The following is a 27,900-nucleotide window of genomic DNA, read 5'->3' on the forward strand; positions in this document are numbered from 1 at the left end:
GGAATGAAATGTAGAAAATGCTCTGCAGGCTGATGTAGTTATATATTTACAATGTTTATGTATATAAAGGAAATGAAAGTAGTATTAAACATACCGAGTGTGACAGAAAAATGCAACAATGTACTAACTCTGAAAGTATAATAATACTGTGGTTGTACTAATCAAATAATGCTAGGGCGCTAGTCATTTTTTTCATTTTAAGTAAAGAGCTTTTCAGCTTCTTTAATTTTTCTTTTCCTGTCCATCTTAGAAACTGCAGTCCACCCAGCCTCTCGCATTTTTCTCATGGTTGTAAGTTTCAGTACAGAGCCTGGAGTTTTCACGTTTGATGTAGTTGGTTTCTAAGAAAAATACAGCCATCCATTAGTTTCTATAACCAATTTGATTAACTGTTTGTTTTGATCTGAAGAAAACCTACGGTACCTTTTTTGGTGCCATGGCATATAATTGTGAAGCTTGAGGATAATCTTTGTACAATTTTTTAAACATTTCTTCCTCCGAGACTATGCTCTTAAATTAAAAATAAAAAAGTTATTTAATCACACTATATGAAAAAAAAAAAAATTTCTTTCCCCCTAGGAATATTAGAATATGGAAAAAAAAAAGTTAAGATGTTACTATGAAGCCTCAACAGGTCAACAAAAACAATGTAAAAAATCATTATAAAAGTTAATATATATATTTTTTTGTATAGTGGTACTCTGTTTGTCATATAGTTACTAATTATGTACATATAAATACAATTCCAGAAAGAACCAATGAAATAAAAATATACACATAAATATTGTCTTGGATACAGAACCCCACATGCTTTATATACATTCGTAGATATAGCAGTGTGCATAAAGAACTGTTAAGTACACTATTAGTTCTCAGATTGTTACCAGGAGGTCACTGTGTTCAGAGCTATCTGACTGAGCATCCAGCTGTAGAAGCACTTTTTGCTTTTTCCTCATGCACTGTTCTGAATGCAGATTTGTGCTTTCACTTTGCAGTTTATGTATTGGAGGAGTCTTTATCATATATGTCTGGGAAAAAAAAAGATGGCATCTAAAATTACATTTTCAGTGGTAATTACAGAACCTAAAACCAAACTCATAACCCAGTTTACAGACTGAGTATCCAGGAAGACACTAGAGAGATGCTGTGGAACAATTATCTTTCCATCCAAAACGTGAAGCAAAGACACAAACAAAGAAAAAAAAATCATCCTTTTTTTGTTGCCAAACAAGGAGAATGAACAGGAAGCTGTGGAAGAACTGCGTTTTATAGCACTCTATATCTAACTTCTTCACGCTTATCTGCAGAAATTCAGGTTATTCTGAACTGTAGTCACTACATGCAGACTATAACCAACAATTAAGAAAACATGAACAAACAAAACTGCAGGAAAAAGCTTTCAGAAAGACATTGATAGTGATACCAAGAACAAGATTGTTTTTACTTAAATAGTTCTTTACCTAGAAGTTAAACTTCTCAGAAACATTGCAATGGAACAATGCAATCCTTTTTTAGAAAGGATAACATCAAAATGGTAGTTGTTTCTATTGTTAAGATATAAACATCACGTGAGCTTCTGACAGGGTAGAAGAATAGGTTTTACAGTTATGACGAAGCAGTCAGGAATACTTTGATAATTGTTACAGCTACACAAGCTATTTTGTGTTCCATAGAGAAAAATGTGCCTTTACAAACAGACAGCACGTTTCTTTTAAGACTAAGTAAAAGAATTCTAGAGACATTAATAAATTCACAGTCCCTCTAGGACAGGAGTTGTTACCAATCAATGGTAACAGACAAATTAAGTAACTGAGCAAGAAAAATGACACATGGTGGGACCCCTTACACAAACTGCTTTCTAATATCGCTGTGGAATACTTTTTTTTGTGGCTATCTACCTTTTAAATCCCTGCTTATCACAACAAAAAATAAATAAGTGTCTACAGAGAAGTAAGAAATACAGTCAGAAAAATAAACCAGGAACAATTCACTATTATGAGTTGCAAACCTTTAATGATGGATTACCCAACGGACTTTTTGCAGATACTGAAGGAGGCATTTTTTTCTTTTCCATCATGTTGACTTTTATAGGAGTATCATTTGGAGACTTTTTATTTTTCACACTAATAGATGCACAGTCCAGATCTAAACGAGGTTTAGGAGTCTCAGAAAAATGAGTTTGTATTTTCTAAAATTAAAAGAGTTTTGAATTAAAAGCATTTCAATGTCTTTTGCAGAGTGTACATACTTTATCATGGAACTTCAATTAGATTGCATACATATAAATATTACCAATTTCTAAAATTAATTAATGACAAGGTTAAAGCTACCTTGTGCTTCTTTTGATTTTCAGGAACTATATTTGGGGGATTCTTTTGCAAGATTCTCCTAAAAAGAGTTATGTGATAGGAAGTAAATATTTTATTTGAATTCAGTTGTTGAAAACCTTCTTGGTGTAGTTACAGAACACAGTCCACAGTCATACTCTGTTACAAAATTCACACAAATATATGACCCAGATTTAGTCAAACTGCAGCATTCAAAAGACATTACTTTTCTATTCACAGTTTCATTTCTTATACAACTTCTCCAATCTCTGCTAAGGAACCTACATACCATCCCTTTTTAATGAGAAAATGAGATATAATTTTTATCACAGCTGTATTTAAAAAAGAAAGAGCTCTATTTTCTAGTTATTATTTCATGCAAGAAACTGGAAGCATTCTTGTTTATTGAAGTAAATGTTCCTTCGCTGTCTTCTTAATTCTATTTTGCATTTCTTTTGGCAGCTGAAGAATACTATATAGCAATCACAAAATCACAGAATGGTTAAGGGTGGAATGGACCTCTGGAGGTCATCTAACACCCCTGTTCACAGCAGAGTGAACTAGAGTAGGTTGATCAGGACTGCGTCCAAGAGGGTTTTAAAAGTCTCCAAGCATGGAGACTCCACAGCCTTTTTGGGCAACCTGTTCTGTGTTTTATCGCCCTTAGTAATAGAGTTTCTTCTTGTGTTTAGATGGTATTTCTTGTACTTCATTTTGTTCCCATTGCCTCTTGTCCTTTCACTGGATACCACTGAGAAAGTCTCGCTCTGCCTTCTTTATTCCCTCCCATAAGGTATTTATACACACTAATAATATGCCCCTGAGCTTTCTCTTCTTGAGGCTGCACTATCCCAGCTCCCTCAGTCCCTCTCTTCTGTCAGATATCCAGTCCCTTAATGATCTTCATGGCCTTTTGCTGCATTTGCTCCAGTATGCCCTTGTCTGCCTTGTACTGGGCAGCCCAGAACTGGATAATACTCTAAATGTGGTCTCAATACTCTAAATGTGGGCCCAATACTCTAAATGTGGTCTCACCAGTGCTGAGTATAGGAAAAGGATCAGCTCCCTCGACCTGCTGGCAACACTCTTCCTAACGCGCCTAAGATGCTGAGCACATTTCTGGCTCGTGTTCAACTTGCTGTTCACCAGAACCCCAGGGCTTTCCCTGCAAAGCTGCTTTCAAGCCTGTCAGCCCCTAACCTGTACTGATTCTAACAGTTACAGCTTCCCCGGTGCAGGAATTTCCCTCTGTTAAACCTGACGGGATTCGTGTTCCATGTCTCCAGCCTGTCCAGACCCCTCTGAAAGGCAGCATAACCACCTGCTGTATCAACCATTTCTCCCAATTCTGTATCACCTGCAAACTTGCTAAGGCTGCACTCTGTTCCATCATCCATGTCATTAATGGAGATGTTAAACAGTATTGGACCCAGAATCAACCCCAGGTGTGCATCACTAGTGACTGGTCTCCAGTTGGACTTCATGCCACACTAATTGCAATCCCTTAAGTCCAGCAGTTCAGCCAGTTTTCAGTCTACTTTACTGTCCAATCATGTACCAGTTTGCCTATAAGGATGAGAGACCTAAATTATGAGAGACTGTGTTGAAGCCTTACCAAGGCTGAGATAAACAACATCCAGTGTTCATCCCTCATCTGCCAAGTCAGTCATCTCATCATAGAAGGCAATCAGGTTGGTTAAGCACAATTGCTCCTTCATATAAATCTATGCTGACTACTCCCAATAACCTTCTTGTCCTTCACATGTTTGGAAATGGTTTCCAGGATTATTTGTTCCATCACCTTTCCAGGGACCGAAGTGAGGCTGACTAGCCTACATTTCACCAGATCCTCCTTCTTGCCCTTCTTTAAGGTAGGAGTGACATTTGCTTTCTTTAAGTCCTCAGAAACCTCTGCCAGTCACCATGACCTTTTGAAGATAATCGAGAGTGGCCTTGCAATGATACTGGCCACCTCCCTCAGCTCTTATGGGTGAATCCCATCAGATCCCATGGACTTACATATGTCCAGGTTGTTTAAAGATTCCCTAACCTGATCCTCCTCCCCCAAGGGTAAGTCTTCCTTTCTCCAGACTTTCCAGGTCTCATTGAGTACCACAGCCTTTTCCTTGTCCTTTGTCATCAGAACTCCTGCCACATTTGGCAGCAGGTTCTGTAGAAGCCCTTCTTGTTGCCCTTCACTTTTCTTGTCAGTTTTAACTCCAGATTGGCTTTGGCTTTCCTGATATCATCCCTGCAAGCCTGGACAATTCTTCATAGGGTTTCAGTTTCTCCCTGCTTCCCTCATACTTATCAATTAAGGAGTAATGCAAAACATTCACTACAACCAGAAATGAGACATAATGACTTCAGAGAGCATCATCAAGCTCTTGACATTGGACAGCAAGTGAGAGCAAGACCTAGAATCAAAAGTGCACTTCACAGCTGTCATTATTACAGTGCATAAGACCAGGCCAAGCATGTCACCCATGCTGCTACATTTAATAAAAAAAAACCAAAAAACAAACCTTCTCTTCAATTTCTGCTTTAAGTTGTTCCTTAAGGGATGACAGTTCACTTTTCAAACATGACAGCTCACTTTCCTAAAAACAATTAGATAAAGGATAGGATTAACTATGCTTAACCTGGAAAAAAGAAAACAGTCCAAATGAGACAGTAATTAATAGGGTTATTCATTATAAACAAAAGAAAATTCCATTTGTTCAATAGAGCTAATTTATCCATAAAGTTAGCATGCCGAGAGGTATCTACAATTTATTTTCAGAATGATTCAACTAGAATAAGAGATGATCAAAGAAGCAGTTACCAAATTAAAAAAAAAACATGTAGACTTGAGTCACACCTCTTTCTATTAAAAAAATCTAACTGAAAAAAGCTCTGTGAGGAAATATTCTGTGAAGGGAAATGTCAGAAAAATACTGCATTTTAAGTAGATGCTGTAGAACTACACTTTTGTGAAAGTCTTGAGGGGATGTTGGCTCTCAGAACATTTCTCAAAGCTAAGCTTCCCAGAAAAGGGGGTGGGGGTGGGGATAAAAAAAAGGGGGAAAAAAAGAAAAAAAGAAAAAAAAGGAAAAAGAAAAAAGAAAAAAAAAAAAAAAGGAAAAAAAAAAGAACACCCCCCCCCCCCATGCAACTCTAGACTTGAAGTTTTCTTTTAGTTTGTTTTAAAAAGAGCTGAAGCACTACTAAGAAACAGGTACTTGACCAGAACTGTTCAAGGTAAGAACTTAAAACACTTGTGAGAACAGGGGGTGGGGGGTGGCATCCAACTATTTAATATAAAAGGTTCTTATTCAGACAGTGATGTTAGAACATGATGCACTATCAGGAAAAGTAGACAGAAAAGCACAGCTACTCCAATTTATTTTTAGAAGCATCTGTGTTTTTTTAATGCACATAATAAAATCTGTAAGAAAATAACAGTAAACAGAAATTAGTGGGTTGATCTTCACTGTTCAGTCTCACTAAAGCAGACACTTAACCCCCTCCAGTGTTAAATAGGAAGAAGTGTAATATGATATTCATAATTACATTACACTTTAAGGACAGCAGCCCCTCCATTTAATTATTTAGTGCTGAAGAGTATGCCTTACCAATGATCTTTTTGATGATAACTCCTCTTGCTCTTTTATTTTATAAAGTTTTAACTCTGTATCTTTTTCTTCAACCATTTTATCATATTCATGCTGTGTTAAAAAAAACAAAACAAACTTCAAAACATTTGACTAAATGTTACAATTATATATCTACCTAGTCTTAAAACATTACTCATTTTTTCAACTAAAGCTCTCTGAAGATTCAGAAAGCACTATGAATAAACATTGATGCTTCAGCAGAAACTGTAAAACAGAAAGTGCACGAGCAGTATTATTTTGTGGGCTGACAGAGAATGCTTTATCTCTAGTCAGCAGTACATGTTCCAGCACATAAAAGCTAGCCATGTTATTTTTATTAATGGTATCTGCTCAATATACTGCAAAATAGAGTAATAAGGAATGTAAATTAGAGTGTTAAGTTGAACTGCTGAAAGTCACTAAGTAATCTCCTCATAAAAAGAGGCCCAAACTGATACTGAAGAACACTGCATTAGGATGGTATCAAAGGAAGCCTGAATATAAGAAAAAATCCTAGAAATTTAGATAAATGGAATTTATCTTCCAGTAGGCATGTTTTCAAAATCTGAAGAGGAATTTATTTTTAGGTGATGAAAAGTCAAGCATGTGTTCAACTTCATTTTCCTAGACTCAGGTCTTTATTATGAGGTTTCACTTTCTAATTCATAATATTCTGGTTTTGAAAGGTTTTTACTTAACATAGTATCACACAGGACAAATCACAGAAATCAGTAAAATCTCTCACCTTGTGTTTTTCCATAAGTGCCACCATTTCAGTTATCTTGTGTTGACATCGGATATCAGTTTCTCTCTGTGTTACTATTGCTTCATCAGCAAGCAACCTCATCTTTTCTACCTGTTAGGAACAAGTTTCATTTAATTCATGAACAATTAACAACAATATATTTTTAAAACATCTTAGTTTCATTTCTTCTTACCCCTGTGGGTGCAATGTATATATACTCTCATCTAGTGCAGTCTTCATTTGCTTTTAAGATGCTTTTCAAATCCTAAATCTTTTATACATATTGTTAAAATGGGCAAATAAACGTAGATTAAAAGTACATCCATTCTTCCATGGCAGACAAGTGTCATTTCGAACCACAAGGCCATTTCAAGCACTCTGCCCTAACGTTTTTTGTTGTTACTGTCAAAAAAGTATGGGCAGGAAAATACTAATATGGGAAAAGTTATAATCCAATTTGCTTATGCTGTATTTATACCAAGAATAGAATTTCTGTGAACAATATCTTGACAAGAATTTTTAACTGGGTTCTTATTTTTAAAAGACATATACAAATACTTCAACTTAAGGATCTAATGTACTACAGCTTTGCTCACATGCATACACAAGAAGTTCCATTTATGTTGGTAAGACTGCTACATAAGAGCAAGGACTCTGGCCAATATAGCTTCATAAAACCATTGTACGTGAAAAAAATAATTAAAAGTTGCAGTAAAAATTAACAATCCTCACCTCTTCAAGAAGTTTATTTTCATTTACTTTTTTTGTTTCAATGTCTTTTTGATAGATGTCAACTGTTTCCTTATGTTGCTTGTTCATATTCTCCATCTCTAACTGTAATTTATTCACCTTTTGAGAATGCAGAACTATTGCTGTTATTTGTTCAGGAATAAATATGCCAATGATTTTTTTTTTTACCCCTTACTTTCGAGCAGAACCACTCTGTTAATTTTCAGGTTTATGACTGAACTATTTCCTACTTCATGTGCAGCTTTTTTTGTAAAGAGTTGAACTTTGGCCTGAAGTGAGTTAGAAAATACTCATAGAAACGCTGGCAACACCACAATGGGAAAGACAGCCCATACCAGTTTTGTGCACCCCAGTCAATAACACAGTCCTAAAGCTAGAGGCTAGCCAATCACCAAGAATCATTCCAACATAAGGGAACCACCCATTAGCAGTCTGACACTATTCTGCCTTTTGTACAAAAGACTCTTTAGTATTGCTTGCATGGAATGCAAGATAGGAAAAGGAAGCATAACTGGTAGTCTCCTAAGACAGTCTCCTAAGACTTAGCAGTATGACTCTATTATTTTTACAATTAAACCTTTTTTTTTCAATTAAGAAGTGAAGAAACTGTTTATCTAGAAATAGTTTATTTTCTGAATTTTATTTAGTTCTAAAAAAATATTAATTCCTTTTAGCTGCTAATATTAATGAAAATTTCGAATGAAACAAATAGGAAGAGTCTATTCCTAAGCAGTCACCCCAAATGCTGTGAATTCTTCGAAAAAAAGATACAGACGGAGATTTTACTCCCTCCCTTGTAAATCTGTTTAAGATTTTAACTGGGTTATGGTATGTTTTCCTCCTAAGTGTGCATTCTGATTATAATTTTTCCTTTCAAGTTTCTCATAAGAATACCCTCAAAACAGTCTACATCTTTCTTGAAGTGTGGTACCCAAAACTGGATACAATATTCTAATCAGGGACTTACCACTGCAGAACACAATAACAGAACTGCCTAAAGTGAATAATACATGTATTTCTTTTAATTGCTTTGCTATTTCAATGGGGTGGCATTACTGAATAATGTTCAGTACACTATCAACCAAAAAAGAAAGGGACTGATTAGGAACATAATTCCTTGACACGTGATGTCCATCTCTTACAAATGATAGCCCAGTCAGTGTCCAATGATTAAAAATGGAAGCATCTTCCAAAAATTATGGACTCATTCCTGTAAAATCTGTATCCCAGATCCATAAAACAATTCAGAATGTGCTTAACTTATTATCATCAGTTACACTGAGAGTTAAAGCATTCAGTCTTTGTGCTTTACCCTCATCTTGTACATGACATTATTTAAACCTACCTTCCCTTCATAAATACTTGTTTTCTTGCTTTCTGCAGTAATTTTCTTTTTCAGCACCTTATTCTGTTAAAATAAAATAAAACAAACACCATACTTTAATAAGTTAATAGAATTATGTAATGATTTAACTGCATCGACTAGGTCAGAATCTTCAAAATTCCAGCTTTCAGCAAGCAAATAACTCTCTTTTTGTTGTGCAGTTCAGGTTCCAGATCAATTCTCCAAACAAAAGAGTGCTCAACTACTTACTTTAGTAATACTGTTAATTCATGACCTTATGAAAGACTCCTCATAGGTGACAACAGAGAATAACAAAAGAGGGTGCAGAATGGGAAGAAAAACTAAGATGCTGCTGACAGAAAATGTGCAGATGTAATGACAAAAAATACAAGTTATACATTGTTACAGTACAGTTATTAAAAATTTGTCCTAAAGCACAATCCTTTTCTACTATTGGTAACTGAGATGATAGGTCATTATTTCAAGTATATCAATGATACCATGTACTAAATGAAAATAGTAAAAGTTTATTAAAGATATTATTTCTGTAATTGCATTTTTCAAAAGTAAGGACAATTTTACAAATCAAGTAATTCCAAAGGTGACTCCTTAATTTGCTCAGAGTTAGGATAAGAAAGGAAATGTTATAAATTATGTAGGTATATCTAAAGATATCACACCAGACAAAAACTGATGAAAAGTAACAGTCACCACAAAATACCATGTTTTATGTATTTGTGACTTTTAAAAACTGTACATACCTCCTGTTGCAACTCTTCAATGCATTTGGTTTTATTTTCCACCTGTTTCTTTAAATTATTCATCTAAAAGAGATATTTCAAACATTAGTTAATAAACTCCTAAAAAATTTCTCACTGTGTTAGAGATTACTGTCAACGTTCTTAAACATGCATTTGCACAAGTCTGATTAATTCCAGTGGGACTGAAACACATGCTAACATGTGACAATGATTGGAGTTTTAACCATAAAGTACTATAAGAATTTTGCTAGCCCAATATCATCAACATTAACAGCAGTGCACCAGTTCCGCAGTGGTTGTAGAGTTTAGAAAGAAGAAAAAAAAGTAACTTCACAATTTAAAACATAATCTTGTATGAAGTTCTCTAGAGTCCATGAAAAAATGAATTTTCATACCTTATTTTCTAGAATCTTCAACTGCTTTTCCTTTCTTGAAATTTCATTTTCAATACTCTTAGCCTGGAATTATAATTGTAAATGTTTTACTTTTACAATAAAATTTTGAAATCCATTATGATGTTAAAAAAACAGGTGTGCTTTGAAACTACAGTAAGAAAGTAAGAATATTTGAACATATTTAAACTAAAAAAACTCATATTACATATTGAAAGCTAATCCATACCCCATCCATCACTAAGTGGGTATATGGAAATAAAAAAAGGGGGTTCTCTGTTTGCCTGAAATCTACCAAATCTGGACTTTTAAGCCTCCGTGTAAAGAGTAAACATCCCAGTGAAGGTCCTTGTCTTTTAAAATAAAAGGGCTCGGCATGAGTACATAAGTTGACTCAATTGGTAGCAGCAATGAAAGAAAGCCTCTGTAAGAGATTACATCCCTAGGTAGAGCTTTGCAGGAAAAAAAAAAAATAGTTTTACATTTAGATTTTGTCCTACAGGTTATGTTATATATTTTCATGATAAAGCACATGATATGGCATACATTTTCTTCTCTTTCATCCAGTTTACTTTTAATCTCTTCACCTTTCTTTGCCATCTTCTCCTTCAAAGACTCCAGTTCATTTCTAAATGCCAAATTAACAAGCATTAGTAAATATTTACTTAATAACTTTACCTTCTTTTCACTACTGCTAAATAAACCCATGCTTTATTTTCTAAAAAGAGCTGCTAATATTGATGAGAACTTCATAAGCTGTTCAATGAAAATGTTCTTAAAATGATGCAAGATGACTGATAAGTTAATGTCTGACCTGTACATACTTTTTGTAAGCATGGAAAGATGTTCCCCTTGCCTGAGTACAATATATTCTAACCTGTAATATCGTAATGCATCTATGAAACGTGGAAGGCTGCCTGTCTATTGGGTTGGTGGTACAGAGACTACATCAGAGAGTAACATTTAACCAGTTTCACCTTTTCACATTTAATCCATAACCTTTAACTTCTATTTTAATTTCCTTCACACCTAAGATGTTAATGCAGAACAGGATAGCTATATGTAATAAGAAGCTATGGCAAAAATTGTTCCTGTAGCAATAGGTATCATTAATTTGTAGAAACTTTTACATGGCCAACATCAATACTAAATAGTTTCTGTTTAGCTATATAGACTAAAAAACCCATTAATCTAAAAATCACAGAAAGCAGCATATGAACACAACATTTAGACTAACTCTGAAGGAATCGAGTCTACTTCCTTTAATAATATTGTACATTAGTATTTGGTTTTACTTGCCTTAGCTGGCCATTTGCTTCTTCCAGGTTTTCAACTAACTGCTTTGTATTTTCTTCTTTTCTTCTACTATCCTAAAGAAAGACTCATGTATGTAAAATGAATAAAATTCAAAGACATATTAAGCAGTATCTTGACCTGCCTTATTCACAAGGGTAACTGCACTTCCTTTGTATTTTAAACACAAAAAATAGTTCAGATACTCTAAAGAATCATGTCATGTTGCAGTTTCCCATATGATTTATATTTTAAATTGAATGTCATCCTTTAAAAACAGCTGGAAGTTTACAACTTGCCTCATGACTTTCTTGCAGTTTCTTGAGTTCTGTAGCCATACCACTTTTCTCTTGTGCTAGTTGTTCTTTTTCTAATAAAAGCTTATTGATATACACTGTTAGTGGTTCATTCTTTAGCCTAATTTAAAACAAACGGTCAAGAGAAATAAGAACATGTATTTTGAAATTTCCTTTTAAGTTAAATTTATCTGTTACAAAATGTTACTTCACACTGAAAAAAGTCCAGGCCTGTATCCATGAATTTAAGCTTTGCAGCAAAGTTACAGTGATGCAAAAAAGCGACAGAAGAAGGAAAGAAAATGAGAGTCAACTTTTATATAAATATAATGGTTGTTGAAGACGATGTAGTTCAATATCCAGTTCAAAGCAGGGTTAACAATGAATTCAGAAACTTTCTCTTCATGCTAACCCAACTAAGTCACAGAGATATGGAACAATTACATACATATAAATACAGAAAATGCAATTTATAAATATATGTATATAATGGATGTCATACTGTGTGCATAGGTTCAAAATTTTCATTAGAAAGGAATCATAGATCATTTCATTGTATATTAAAGTAACTTCTATGTAACATACAAAAAAATTAAACTAATACTATATTTTCAAAAATGATCATACGCCTCTCGTTCAAGATCTGTATTCAGTGTCATAAGCTGTTTTAAATAATTTTGTTCCTTTTCAGCTGTACTAGTCAGCTGTACTTTCAAATCATGGATTTCTTTCTGCAGAAGAAAAAGAAAGTGTTTTGAGTATACATATGTAAACTATAAGTCATGAAAGCTATCAGAAATGAACTGACAACACAAAGCTTTAAGATGAAACAAAACTACATATATGCTACAAATTAGCCAGACTGTATCTTTACATCTCTCTGGTATGATGTGGAAGTAGTGTGAGATATTGAACTCTGATAGGAACACTAAATGTGTCCCCTATTGTAAGTCCAACTAACTAGTCTGAAAAATTACTGACAAAATTAGCTTTCCTTGGACATTATTTTAAATAAAGACATTTGCTTCAGGCATCATAAGCTTTTGCATTCACCTAAATAAAAGAAATATATAAAAAAATAACAGAATTCCAGTACTATGTGATAGAATAAGCACATATTTTGGATGCATCACAAACCACAAGGCAAAACTCTTCCCTTGGAAATTTGCTGCCATTACAAGATAAGGTAAGCCTTGTAATGTAATGTAGTTTATAATATATAAAATGCTTTGAATACTGTTTCCTCCAAATAATTGGTGACACACTGATACCACAGGCACTGGCAGGCAGCTGATGGGGGGCGGGGGGGAGGACGGGGAGAGGGAGGAAGAGAGAGAGAGAGATTCGTTTTTAAGCACAGCACATAATGAACTTCTGAAATTTCTTATCACAGAAGACTATTGGAGGCAAATAGCATGAGGAGGTTCGAAAACAGATGAGACAAGTGAACATGAACAAGTCCATAAACTGATAGCAAAGGCAACTGACAGGGATCTGTCCTCAAACATCCTTAATACAGCTACTGTAGGAATGTAAGGGGAATGGACCATAGATAATAGTCAGGCTCCTCTACTACAATAGTATCTTCTGCTGTCATTGTCACAAGCAGAGCAGTGCACTGGGTGGAGCACTGGTCTGACTATGTGATATTTCTTATGTTCTTATATACAAGTGATAATGTGTAACTTCACTATTTATAAAAACATGTTACTGTCACCCTTTATTCAGACCTCTCTGATTTTGAGAATATTTTTCATTTCTTCTTCTCTCTCCTGCAAATTTTCTACAGTAGCCTCAAGATCTTTTTTCTTCACTAGAAGTCCTTCAACTTTTCCCTGTTTAAGAACATTAGTGAAACTCAGTTTAGAAAATTCAATGCACAGTATATAAGGAATAAACATACATGGTAAAATGCAAACCTGGTTTCACACTACCTTACTTTAGCTGATGCAGTTTCTTGTTAGACTTGTAAATACAAGATCATAACTAAAATAATCCTGTATTAAAAGTGTATTTTATATAGCTTAGACTTCTGTAACAGAAAATGGACCTGTGTCACAGTGCAATAGGGTTCACAGAGACGACAGCTAATTACCTCAGGAAACTTCTCCATAAGAAAAGAACACCCAGTATAATGGGAATACATGGAACAGGGTGTTATAACCCAAAAGACCTTTCTGCAGGCTCTTAAATGTTTTCTCTGAAAAGGGACATGCATCAACACAGTATGCATTGCTTTCTAGATACTAAACGCCACAGCATGGAGGACACCTCACTATAACTAACACCCCACAAACAGCAAAATAATCACAGCAGATTTGTGAAGTAATAAACCTATGAAACCTCTGAAATTGCTTATTAGTTTCCTCACTTTGTCACACATAACCTTTTCACAAATTCCACTGCCTTTTCTGGGTGGTGTCAGAAGCTTGGTTATCCTTTACACACCAAAATGAGGTAAGCCTTTACAATGCTTAATTTTTAGAAGATTATTATGAAGAAAGCTAGCCACTTGAAGAATTATCTTACTGTTGAAAATTAGTTGATCCCTCAGCCTTAAATGTCATATGTGTGGTGGTCACAAAGTTTGAGCTAATGTTCAACACACACACACACACAAAAAGCATTTTTCAGAAAGGCTCAGAATGAGGAAAGAGTGAGTACTAGGCATAACTAAAAATGGGAAATCTTTATGTCCAGAGGGAGTGGCATTTGAATAGGTGTGAATGAAGAAGGAAATGACCAGAAATGTTGGCAAGGAAAACCAAAACAAAGCAGAACAAAAGGAGAAAAACAGTGGAAAGAATCAAGTCCTTCAAAGAAAACACTGAAATCATCTAAAAGACAGGTAAGAACGTTTAGTAGCAACATTAAGGCAGATTAAGGCAGTGTTTATATATGGCATTTAAGATACTTAAAAAGCAAGAGAGACTTAATATGAAAAGTAAATGCCATGAGACTAATAAAATGAACATTTACCAGTGTTTCTGACAGCTCTTCAAGTTGCATTTCTTTGTCATATTTTAGTTTAGTCATCTCTTCTACAGCACATGTAATGTAAAATTAATTGAACAGAAATAATTTTACATATTTAGCAGGCAGTGTAAAGCATTTTTCCCTTTCCAGTACCCAATTTTCGAAACTTCTTGGATTAAGTTCAGGAATTGTAAAGCTAAGTTATAACCTAAATTATGCGTTCATCTAAATGTAGAGTTGAAAAAATGATTCAGAAAGACATTAGCAAATATATATATAATAATAGAAACTAATAATTTGTCTTTAAAAAAATTCAGAGCCTATTATGTTTTCCACAATCATGACTTCACATAAACCATGGACTGTAAGAATGTTTACAAAGGAGTCATCTCCAAGTACTGATGCATCTGCATTTTTCCAGAAAAAAATCTGGACTTCTGAAGATATTCACATAGACATGCTGAAAAAGGAAACCACTTAATAGTAACTTCAAAATGTTTTCTATGTGCACTTTCAAATTATTAGTATTTTTTGCAAGTACTGGATACCAAACTCATTTTTGCTCCAGAATTCTCACGGGTCACATCTCACTTTGTTCTAGTCAAGTGTTAGCAGTTAACTTTTGAACACTTATCTTTAGATGCCCTCCATACATACAAGGACATCAAACTGTATTTCTCATCTATCATATCAGGAGTAGAGACATATGCTGAACACTGGGAAAACAGTGCTAAAGATAGATCTCTTACTCTGGGGGCTAAAAAGCGCATATCTAGAAATCACAGGATATCAAAGCAATATTTAAAGCTAACCACTGTCAGTGTGATTCTACATCCAACATGGGGAGAGTGGTCTGCAGGAAAGCTTAATGCAAGTGTTTTGTCTCTGCTACAAGCTACAGAAGTCATTCCTGGAATCTCCTCTTCAGCAGTCTAACACTACCTCTCAAGCAGGTCTGCAGTGCTATTAGTCTAAATTGGAAGAGTGCAGAGAAACCAAAATGACTTCCAGGAGAATCCATGCATGTATGGTCTTACTATTGGAGGTCTGCACAGCACTGCTATTTGACTGCTGCCAGCTACAATGACTACCAAAGAAAAGGGAGTCAGCTGAGTAAATATAAATGTAAGCATTCCTGAGAGGTACAGGGTACTGTAAAACCATTTTGCCAAGCAATGGGGACAGTCTATTTTCAGAAAACAGCAGAAAACATTTTTATTACTACCTAGCTCGTCATCTTTCTTTCTACAAATCTTACCCAGTTCAGCAGACTTATTTCTGAGCTCCAAGGTAAGTAGCTTTGACTCATCTTCATATTTCTGCAATCTAAGAAAATGGTAATTTAAAAAAAAAAAAAAAGTATAGTATAAAGTACTGCACTTGAAACTTAAAGGACAATAAGACAAAGTCTTACCACAAGCATTTTAAGAACATTTCCCTTTCAACAGGCAGGTGATATATCTACCTGCAACATGTATCAAATTCCACTTTTACAACTTCAGAACAGCAGACATAAAAGTAAACAAATATACACATACATAAACCTGTATTTCTTAAAAATAGAATTATGAAAGTCAGGGGGAAGGGGGCAAAAATTGCTTTGTTATAGACCAATATCAACAAGCACGACTGAAAAAAATTACATTAAATCCTCTTCATTTAGACTAGTGTGTCAAAAAAATGAATTTCAGCTTCATATCCCTTTTTTCTTGGATTTGTCATAAACTGCAACTACTTAGAAGACACCTTCATGCCACATACCCAAAATCACCGTTTCTTGAAAAACTCAGCTGTGATAATGTATTAAAATACATCTTTACTGCTCTGTTGTCATTTTTAGAAAGGTTGATTTTAGTTGCTATCACGTTATTTGACAAATACATATTTTTTAAAACTACAGAAAACCTGAAATACATTAATAATAGGCACTGGCATTAAACAGTACTATTGTCACATACGGAAGAATATCTTTCTCACTAAATGTTCCATTAATAAAGACCCGTCAAGTACTAAATGAGATTACTGCTCTCTTAGTTAAGAGCCGCATCCACGCAAAATCAAACAGCATAACCGTCTTCAAGTGCTCATAATTCAAATAACCAGACAGGTGAAGGACTTTAAAAAAAAAAAAGTTATTAGTGATTACAAAAAAATATAATTACACCAGATCACATATAAAGTTTAGGTTTTATTCCCAGCAGCTCAGTAATCTAGTGTTTCACCTGTAAGATCATTATTTGAATTTAAGCTGTTTAATTTACCTATTTTGCTCTTTTTGCAGCAAGCTTTTCAAATTGGAAATAGAAGTCTCAAACTCCTCTCTCAGGGAGGCATGCAAAGCCTTAGTTTTTTTACATTCTTCCACCTGTGCCTCTTTTTCTCCAGTGACCTGAATTAATGCTTTCACTGCAGTCTGCAATTCAGTTTCTAAGCTCTTTTGAGTAACCTACAAAAAAATAATATAATTTCTAAACATGTTTTGCAACAAACAGATACAGTTGCTTCATATCTAAAGTATCAGTAATTATTTATGCAATTACTCATCTAATCTATTTATACTGGAAAATTATAAGCAAGCTGTACCTCTGTTTTTTGCAATGAAACTTTGGCCTCTTCCAGTTCTGCCCTCAAATGTTCTTGACTGATCTGGGATTCCTTTAACATTTCTCCCTCATGTCCTAAGTAAAAAGATATATGATTACATTTAAGAAAAAATAGGATATTGTCCTGGTTTCAGCTGAGATAGAGTTAATTTTCTTTATAGTGGCTGGTATGGGGCTATGTTTTGGATTTGTGCTGAAAACAGTGTTGATAATACAGAGATGTTTTAGTTGTTGCTGTACTAGTCAAGGCCTTTTCATGGGAAGCCTAGTCAAGCTTCCCATGCTCTGCCAGGTGCAGAAGAAGCTGGGAGGGGACGCAGCCAGGATCATTGATCCAAACTGACCAAAGGGCTATTCCATACCACATGACGTCATGCTCAGTATATAAAGCTGGGGAAGAAGAAGGAAGGGGGGGACATTCGGAGCGATGGCGTTTGTCTTCCCAAGTAACCGTTACGCGTGATGGAGCCCTGCTTTCCTGGAGATGGCTGAACACCTGCCTGCCCACAGGAAGGAGTGAAGGAATTCCTTGCTTTGCTTTGCTTGCGTGTGCAGCTTTTGCTTTACCTATTAAACTGTCTTTATCTCAACCCTCGAGTTTTCTTACTTTTGCTCTTCCGATTCTCTCCCCCATCCCACCGGGGGGGAGTGAGCGAGCGGCTGCGTGGTGCTTAGTTGCCGGCTGGGGCTAAACCACGACAGATATTTACTAAAAAATGCTTGCATTTCTATTTTACACATAAATACTTTCCTACAACTTAATCAAGTTACATAATGTACTCATGTCATTAAGGAAAAAGCCTCCAAGATGATTATTCAACTTATTAAGAAACAGTAACCAAAATGTAAAATCACATATATTTATAAATTTAACAAAATGCAGCCATTTATATGTATCTGGCATAAAAACGATACTAAAATCTTCCTCCCCACTCCCCAGGGAAGGGGAGGCTGAAAATTGCCTCAGTTCTAGAGAACAAAGGTACTTGCATCATATACTATAAATATTTTGTAATATAAATGGCTTAAAAATACTGAAAATCAAGTTCTGAAAAGTAAGTTTCCTCAGTGGCACCTGACTGTAAGTTTGCAAAACTCAAGCAATGTGTTTTCCCCTTGCAATCTTCAAAAGCTCCCATTGCTTGACTCACCCTTAAAAAAGAACCCTTCAAAAATAGTTATACTTCCAATCCCAGTCAATCCTTTGCCTATTTGCAAATAAGATTCCATTTAAAAGCTGTAACATTTTGGGGGATTATTTGGCAAAAGATGTGAAAATATGTCTTGTTGAACACAGAACAAGGCTACTATTTATGGACTATTGAACAAATATTATACTTCGAAGACCCTTCACTAACTTGATTTGAAACAGATCAATCTAGTAACCAGGAAAAACACCTTTATCTATTATCATGCCACGTTTACTATACAAGTCCTACAGAAACGGGAAAAATCTCCAGAACAGGGGCAGGGTTATACAGTGTCCTGGTAAAACTTAATTCTGTTACAGAAAAGGAATGACAGGGTATATGGCATCTTTACAGTAGTGCAACATGTTCACACTAGAGTTTATTAAAGAGAAAAAGAAAAATCCCTCACAATGAAGCTGTCATGTCAATACAAAATCAGGGTGTAGCCTAAGCCTAAAGATAAAACGTTTGCTATGAAATAAGGGCCTAGATTTTATACACATGCAGATTACACTACCAGTCCTGATCCCACATCAGCAGCTTCTGTTCCAAACAAAAATATGGCCTGCAAGGCCCCAAAATTCTGCTGCTGACTGGTAACAGGGTAAAATTATCATGATCCTGTTTCCTATACTCCTATAACCAATTACATTTTAACACAGCAGAGAGAACTCTTACTTTTTGCTTCTATTAAGTCAGCAATCTTATTTTTTGATTCCTTCAGCTGAGTCTTGATGTCTCTTATTATATCATCTTTTTCATCACTCTGTATGGTAAGAACTGAAATCTAACAAAATTAAAATAATATCACAATGATGTCTAGAAAAAAGGACAGATTCTCATTTTCATTTGTGCACCATGTATGATTTGCATACATACTGCTGCCATTCAAGTTAAATAAGGTGGTTGGTCTTAGCCAAATATTGATCAAGTCATATTACTCTGGATGAAAAAGCTCTTCAGTTCAAAATCAAAACATTAATTCCAACAGACTAAAGATACTGGAACATCACTAAAGTTAGCAGAATCCAACTTCAATGCGGCTCCAGCTGTTATTTTTGTCCTTTTTACTGATGCCCAGAAACACTCCTTGCTCCCTTTGCAATGTTACATCCATCCCCAGAAAAACCAACAACTCTTGACCTCCCCAGATACAGACGGATGCTCTGCTTCTCAGACTTCTGCTTCCAAACGAAAAACTCTCATCACAATTAATTTGTTCAACTTAATCAGTCTTCCATCATGGCTACCTCATCGCCACTACAAAAGAGAGTTTAGAGTTTAGATTCCTAAACTCTCTTACCAGCCTGGGGTCTGATATGCATTAGAATCCTTCTTCCCACCTTCCTTCTTACCAGATATGAACTATACCTTTCTTAACTATGAGGAGTGATGACTGCTTTACTAATATCATGCTTCTGTACAAGCCACTTTTATAAAGGCAAGCGTATATACAGAGAACAGAAGGAATATTCAGTGTTGTCCTGGTTTCAGATGAGATAGAGTTAATTTTCTTTACAGTAGCTGGTGTGGGGCTATGTTTTGGCTCGCAGAGTTCCCAAGTAACCGTAACGTGTGATGGAGCCCTGCTTTCCTGGAGATGGCTGAACACCTGCCTGCCCATGGGAAGGAGTGAAGGAATTCCCTGCTTTGCTTTGCTTGCATGTGCGGCTTTTGCTTTACCTATTAAGCTGTCTTTATCTCAACCCATGAGTTTTCTCACTTTTACTCTTCTGATTCTCTCCCCCATCCCAGCGGGGGGGGAGTGAGTGAGCGGCTGTGTGGTGCTCAGTTGCCAGCTGGGGCTAAACCACGACAAGTGTTTCCATGGTGCTTTTAAATCCTGTCACTAAGATGGCCTTTGTTATGATACAGCAGCCTAATTCACATTTTATTCCAAATAAATAACACAGAAGGAACATACCATCAAAAGGTCATTTGCAATATTCATTTTCATTCTTCCAAAATACAAATATTTTATAAACAACCAAGTATTTTTAAAGTAATTATTTTTCATTTGAAATATCAGTAAGTCACAAAAGCAAAATAGAGTTCAAATATTAAAGAAACCGCAAGATTTGTTTCAAAAATAAAGCTGTACATATTAGATGATTGTAAAACTGAGCAAACCTGCTTTTCCTTCATACTGACTTCCAGTTTGCATTCTTTTTCAAACTTGTCCACCTTTTCTGCTTCTTCTTTTACTTTTGAGATACAGTAATATCCATAGTTAATATACTAGCTAAAATATACTCCAAGTTAAATACAATTTCCAGTTTAAGATTGCTTATAATTGTACAGCTGTACAATATGTTTCCTAAAGAGTAATTGTTGAGGTCATGTTTGAAATTATTTTCTAATCAGACAAATTAATTTTTGCACCAGCTTTCCACAAAATTAGTCCGTTATTCCATGTATTACTTAATAGTTTGTTATAAGAAACTAACAGAAATGCACATGTAAAAATGAAACAGGCAGATAGTAGCATAAATAAATCAAATATTTAACTAACATTTCTGTAGCTATACACTAGTGCATTATCATTTAAATAAACCAACTATATAAAATAAAGTAGTGATCTCTAGACTGTACTTCACAGACAAAACTTAGACTTCGAGTGACTATTTGAAAAATAAAGCTCCAAATCTGACCCAGTGGAAAAACAATAAAAGGGCCCAGGCATTTAATAGCAGGCAGCATGAATAAAAGAAGGTCCAGACTATCACAGAGTTAACAGTTCACCATTCTAGCAGTTCGTATCTTTCTGGCCTGAAACCGCATGCAATAAAATCTATGAAGCACAAAATTGTTAAGCCTGCAGCATAAACACAATAAACAGAATTCTCACATTTGAAACACATTTCCAATCTGGTGTTCTCTGCTTGCACACGAAGCTCTTCAAATGCCATTATCATTCTCTAAAAATAAAATTCAATATATATGTTCATATAAAACTAAGTACTTTCAGGAATGAACAATTATGTTTATGGATTGTAAACAAACAGTATTACAAGCTCGTTCATATTTGTAGGAGAAATTTTGTTAAAAAAAAATTCAGAGCATAAACATATTTGTGTTAACAGAATGTTATAATTACTCAAAGTTGGAAGTTTAAGAATGTCTGTACTCAAGATCTAAACAACTTCAAGGATGAAATATTTTTACTGGTCCATGTTTGTAGATCCCTAACACAACAGAGGAGTTGTTGTACTTTTCTTAGTTGCTACAACAACCTACAATTAGTATTTTAACTGTTATACCAGGTACTCTGAATAATATCACGTTCATCACTCCCAAACAATGATGCCTTCATTTCTCTATTATAAATATACTAGGGTCTTATCTTCCACACTGGAGTAAATAATAACAAAAATATGATGAATTAATTTATTTGGCAAGACTGCACTTCTTTTACAAATTAAAAAGATAAAAACTCTCTTTAATTCAAGGAATATTCACACCTTATACTTATTCCACACAAAATCCCCAGTTTCCATAATGAATTTTGTTGTTCTGTGTCACACTCAAAACTGAAATTAATTTTCTTTGTTCATCTTTATTTTCTATTGCACTTTACATTAATTAAAATTATCGAAGTGAACAACCCTAATCTACCTGACCCCAAAACCTGACTGAACACAGCCCTATGCAACCTGCTCTAGTCGACCCTGCTTTTAGCAGGGGAAGTTCTGCAGATGTTCTCCAGAGGATGCTTCCAAGCTCAGCCATTCTGTGAAATCACCATATAGGTGAAACAGAGCACAAAAACAAGACAGAAGTTATGGCAGTCACCTAGCATTAAGCAGACCATACATATCACACAGATCATATGGATCTACATCCCAAATACTTTGCATTTTATCCAATTAATGTGCCTTACACAATACAAAAATCATTCTTGAAAAGGGACTGAAAACCTGACTTCCTGTATCACACATGATGGTTCTAATCACTTTATCAGAGAATGTTCTTTGTATGAATAGTATGTCAACATATGCACGTAACTCAGATATCTCAACATATCCATATAACTCGGATCACATCTGAGCCTTTTAACAAGCTACGTCACTTACTTCAACGTTGTTATTAAGTTCCACGTATAGTTGTCTTGTTTCTTCTCTTTCATGTTCATCTATCAAAGTAATAATGTACCATAAAGTTTTCCTTTTTCAAAGAATGCCAGCTGTCAAAGCCATTATGCTTAAACAGCATAATGAATTAAAAAAGGAATTATAGGCTGTTTTCTTATTTTAAAAAATCATTACAAAACAGGGTGCCAAAAGTTATACAATCTGGAGAAAACGTATATTCCATTGAAACATCAAGCAAGCTCAGCTTTTCAAATTTCCTTCCCAATTTCACTTTTTCCGTGAATAGTGTAATTCTGGATCAATTTGTAGAACTATATTAATTTTGACAGTATTAATGTTGTTGAATATTAATGTATAAAAAAATTTAGTGTTTTAAAAACTGTAATATAAGGTTTAGCACTGAATTTATTCCCATCAGCAGAGATACCCATGACCACAGAACTGTCATTATAGAATTGTAACATGACTCCATCTCCATCTTTTTCGGTTTTGTAATTGATATCATTTTTCCCTAAGAAAACAATTATAGAAGAGAACAATAAGAAAAGCAGCTATCAAAGAAGCACAGTACATCTATACACAGGTGTTTGTAAGAGCAAGGCTAAAAAGAAACAAGACACTTCTTAAGTATCTGGGATCAAGTTAGTAACATTTTAAAGACTATAATAATTCTAAATTTCATATAGAATAAAATCCCAAGTCAAGAACATATTTTAAAGCCTCAAGAATTTAAACTTTGTTAAGTTATCCAGCTGTCTTGGCTTGGTCAATTTAGTGAAAAGAATGCTGGTTACTCATAGTGTCTTGGGGTTTGGACCTTTTCTCCCCACGAATCTCTAACTGCTCCAAACAGGATAACGCCAACTCTAGAAATTTGTTAGAGAGAGCTGGGAAAGGTAACTAGAGTAGATTCTACTACCTAAACACAGGCATGAAGTACCACCTCATATGTCTTAATGTATTCAAGGTATCTGGATGGGACTGAAAAATGTCAACAGACTGATAAGACTTCAGGAGACCAGCACTCCTCTGGAGTGGCTGCTAGCGGCTAATCAGGGTTGCTTACACTGCCTGTATCAGTGTTTAGACTCCTAAATAGTTCCCAGGCTTGTAACCTTTCAGTAAACAGTCATACTGACTTCAGAAAACCTCTGGATTTAGCATTACAAAACATACGTGTATTAGACCTATGGCTTCACTGCTAATTTCACTCTGATGCAGAGCCACATACAGTTTCTCTCAACTGGAGAGCGTATTTAGAATACAATGATAGTTTTTTTCCTCCGTGAATTTAGAGAAAGCTAGAAGTACATTTACTTTCATAAATCAAAATTTAAATAGCATTTACATTTGGTGGATTTCTCTGTGAAGTGAGTACAGGTTTCCTTGAGCAGATTACACAGATGCCTTGAAGCGCTGTTTCTAAAAGAGGGAAAAAATACTGTAATATGTTGTCACAGGAATGCATGGTACTTTGCATACCCAAGTCGTAGCAATGTAAATGCCCTGATGACCTTTACAATTTAACAGCTATATGTAACTCCCCATACTAATACAGTTCTCAGCATGAAAACCAATTATTTTCACAAAAATATATTTGACTGTATTACTTACTCTTTTAAGAGATCTTTATTTTCACATATCTCATCTTCCAGTTTTAAACTTAGTTTTTCATTTTCAAACTAATTTCATAGGGAACAAATACAAAAACACATTGTTATTGAAAAATATGCTAGAAATATACTTTCATTTCTCAAATCTCACATGAAAAAGTAATTTTCTGCATCAGAAATCCATTTTATCTGATATTACATGCTGAGCCATCTTTTGTTACAGTTTGCAGGAAAGACAAAACAATAAACAATACTTTACCAGCAACTGAAACACTTCCAGGTATGTTATTCATACATACATTCACACACCACATGTGCGCACCCCTTCTCAGAATAACCATTTTCTCACAGCAGAAGTCAAACAATTGAAGATGACTCAGGTTACCAAAGCCAATGCAAACAAACAACAACAACAAAAAAGAAGGACCAATGAATTGTTTAGAATATGTATTTCAGTCACAAAGCTGTCCGTCACTACCTGTGAGACAAGAAACTGGGATAAAGCAGAGTGCACTACTTCCTGTATGTGTGGAATACAGAAATATGCATGAGCATACTTTACACATACCAAGAGGATGAAAGCTTATTCAGTCTTGAACAGGTTTCTGCCTACCCACAGTATGATGTGCATGTAAATAATACAAAGATGGAATGCACATTGTTAAAAAGAGGAAAACCGTTTTAAAAAAACAAAATGTTACTTTTTTCTTTAGTAACAGTAGAGCCATAGGTCATTGGTATCTAGCCAAATGGCTTCTTTGAAGTAATCACATTAACAGTTCCATATTTCTTCAACCTCTGCAACATTCTTTAATATTTAATCGTATGAATAATATTTTCATACTAAATCAGGAAGAACTTTCTCTTTACATTACATGTTCAATGTATATTGTACAATACTGGCCTGCAATTCTTGAATGGCTTTACGCTGTGCTTCAATAATCTTTCTATTTTCTTGCAGTTTTATTTCTTTCTGCTTTAGTTCTGATTCTACAGTTAGTTTCCACCGCTTGATCTTCTCAGCCTCTTTGTAGAGTTTTGAATATAATTCATTCATTGTTTCTGTATTCTATCAAAACAGGTTCCACAATTTAATCTCAAATGCTATGTAATTAATAATGTTTTAGATATATATTTATCTCTTAGAAATATCACAAATTTTCTCCCACAGATGGTGACACAAGCTTATATATGATCAGGAACCAAAGTTTAAATCTTTGTGCTTCCACCGTGTATGTATCAACAGACATTACAGAACAAGTTAAGAGACACAAACACAAGTGAAAAATACCCCACTGCCTTCAGATATAGTGACATTGCTACACAGATAGCCTTAAAGATATGGATAACTGCACTCAAGTCAATAAAAGTTTTGCTAGAATTACCAGTAGAGCCAAGATTCCTTCCGTTAGGTTCTTCGCACCATTTCCCTCCCCTTATTCTGACAGATACTGCTGAGTTAAGTAAAAGCAGCTTCAGGGATCTTGTCCAAGACTACCCGCGACATGTTTTTGCAGGTTTTGCAGGTTTTTGCAACCCGTACACAAAGCAAGAAGAAAAACCAACCAACCTTGTACTCTTAGAACATCTTTAAAGCGCTGTACAAGCTTGATCAGTGGCTTAGGCAGGTAAGAGTAATACAGTAAGCCACAGGGCAGTTCTGCAGTTTGTTTTAGGTATCATGTCACCTAACGCTATCCTTGTTTTGGCTGCATCATGATATTATTACAGTCCTGACTGTATTTTAATAGCTGCTAGGGCTAAAAGAAGTTTAGTCCTCAAGGATATGAAAATCATTAGGAGGACTGCAAGAAATATGTTCCATTTTGTTGCAGCAAATAGCATTTCATATCTGGGAAGCACAGGAAGCTACCGCAAAAAAAAATTAGCTTTACTGCGCTATACTAAAGCAGAAAAACATTGGTAAAGACACTATGAGAAGAATCAAATGCTTGAGGAAAACAGTCCACTAAATTAATTGTTTTATAGACAAAATAAAGCCAGGCAAGGCAATTGGGATAATCTGCTTCGATTTTCCAAAGAATACTCCGACTTCAGTCCTTCTGCCTTTAAACAGACTATTCAGAACCAGTTTCACAAAGATATTTAAGTGCCTAAACCTTATTCTGATTAAAACTCCCAGACTCCCCAGGCACTTAAACAAACAAACAAACAAACAAAAAACCCAAACAACTTGGAAATCACCTTAATATTTAAAGGTTTATCTCCAGCCATGTTCACTGAACCACAAATACTTCCTCTAAGTGATTCAGCTTTAAACAGGAGACAGAAAATTATTATTCCCATTTGACGACTTCCTTTAGCCCTGAAGTATCTACTGAATAGTGCTTTAGGCACTGTTTTGGGAACAAATTAAGAGGCCCTAAGAAATTAGATATGCGGAGTTTATACTTAGCTGACCTCTTCATCTACCTCAGAGCAAAGTTTTACTTGCTGTGAAATCGCATCTGAAATATGAAGAGATTTTGATCAGTGTATTTCTAAAAAAATAACAGTGGAACTGTATTTAGCAGTGTTACAGCTATGAAATTGTTAAACTACTCATTAAAAATGTCGACAATATTAAAAAATTTTAACAGCATGTGCAAGGTAAATGCTTATTTTATTCTTACCTGAATCAGTGATTTCACCACGGTTTGGTGTACTCATCATTACAAATGGCAAATTAAAATCATCATCTGGGCATTTGTTAAAACCCTGCACAAATTTAAAAATTAGTTTCTTATGGGTAGATTTGTAAAGGATTATAAAGCCCAGAAAAAAAGTACAGCTAATGTGAAGATAGAATTTTCCATTAATAAATCAACTACCTACAATTTTCAAAGCCCAAGGTATTGGTAATGGCTTTGGAACTCTCCTGCTTGTTTCTTACTTCACAGTGGCTTTTCACACTGTTGGTCTTCTGTAGTTTGCTTTATAGACTACACTGTGGCGAAAGTGGAAGCTTTTGATGACAAGAACTTACTAGCTATTGCATGCCTGTACACAGTCACATGGTAAAGGACTCATTAACCAACATTTTTTTTTCCAAGTCCAGTATTTGGTGTTTTTGCTTTATTCCCAAGAGTACTTCTAAAACACATCTGATTATGCTTTAGCATGAAAATTTCATTTTATAAGGTGTTTCAAAAGCCACAGAAATTTGTCTTGTAAATAGTGTAACTCATCTCCTGTCAGAATATCACATTTGAATCTAAACGTATTTCATAAGGAGCCTCAACATGAAAAAACATCTTGTTGAATTCACATAACTCAGAGCCTAGTGACAAAACGTTTTCACTGCACACTTGATCTCGTGGGACCAATAAAGCCAGTAAGGGTATCCGAGTGTACTTCCCACTTACTATTCTGAATTACCCACATCAAACATGCATTTATCAACGGTGGTGTACAGTTAAAATACATAGCAGATGCTCGAGAAGATGATTCTATTCGGCTTTGATAGAAAAAAGTAAAAGTCTCTGAAATGAAAACAAGATGTTCCCCCCTCCAGCACCAAACTTAACAGTTTGCAGGAAAATGAGTTCAGCGCACACCCTTTCACGTACACGTATGCATGTGCTTTCCAGGACGGAGGTTCAGGACTTTGCTTGGGGACTGCCCGGGAGGACCGCTCCCCCCCGGGTCCCCGTGGAAGGGCCCCTGCGCCCTTCCACCGCTCTCGCCCCGCCGCCCGCTCGTCAGCCTTCGCCTCCAGAGCAACACAAAGCCAGGCAGGCGGCAGCACCGTTTACCTGGCACAGCCCCGTTGCCCGAGTGCTCGTCTGGGGTTTGACTGCAGACACCTGACCACCGCTCAGGCGCGGCGGCACAAACAGTTTAAACGGTTTTTCTTTTTCCATGGCCTCGGAGAAAAGGGCAG

The 27,900-nt window shown here is 35.4% G+C and overlaps 1 protein-coding gene across 1 annotated transcript; it reads right to left on the bottom strand.

The window, feature by feature from the left end:
• Positions 1-197: 197 nt before the first annotated feature.
• SYCP1 (synaptonemal complex protein 1) lies at positions 198-27,880 on the bottom strand. Its single transcript, XM_072886295.1, is given in 32 exon segments — positions 198-341; positions 424-510; positions 885-1,028; positions 2,009-2,188; positions 2,331-2,370; positions 2,372-2,388; positions 4,853-4,927; positions 5,942-6,034; positions 6,708-6,818; positions 7,440-7,556; positions 8,803-8,865; positions 9,564-9,626; positions 9,959-10,021; positions 10,502-10,583; positions 11,255-11,325; positions 11,548-11,665; positions 12,172-12,275; positions 13,275-13,379; positions 14,524-14,585; positions 15,779-15,846; positions 16,782-16,966; positions 17,104-17,198; positions 18,992-19,100; positions 20,444-20,517; positions 21,162-21,231; positions 22,387-22,445; positions 23,753-23,826; positions 24,019-24,086; positions 24,922-25,086; positions 26,439-26,485; positions 26,651-26,735; positions 27,773-27,880. Coding segments are annotated over 32 exon segments (2,946 nt in total).
• Positions 27,881-27,900: the final 20 nt, after the last annotated feature.

This window comes from Ciconia boyciana, chromosome 23, assembly GCF_034638445.1.
Source record: "Ciconia boyciana chromosome 23, ASM3463844v1, whole genome shotgun sequence".
NCBI classification, from domain to species: domain Eukaryota; kingdom Metazoa; phylum Chordata; class Aves; order Ciconiiformes; family Ciconiidae; genus Ciconia; species Ciconia boyciana.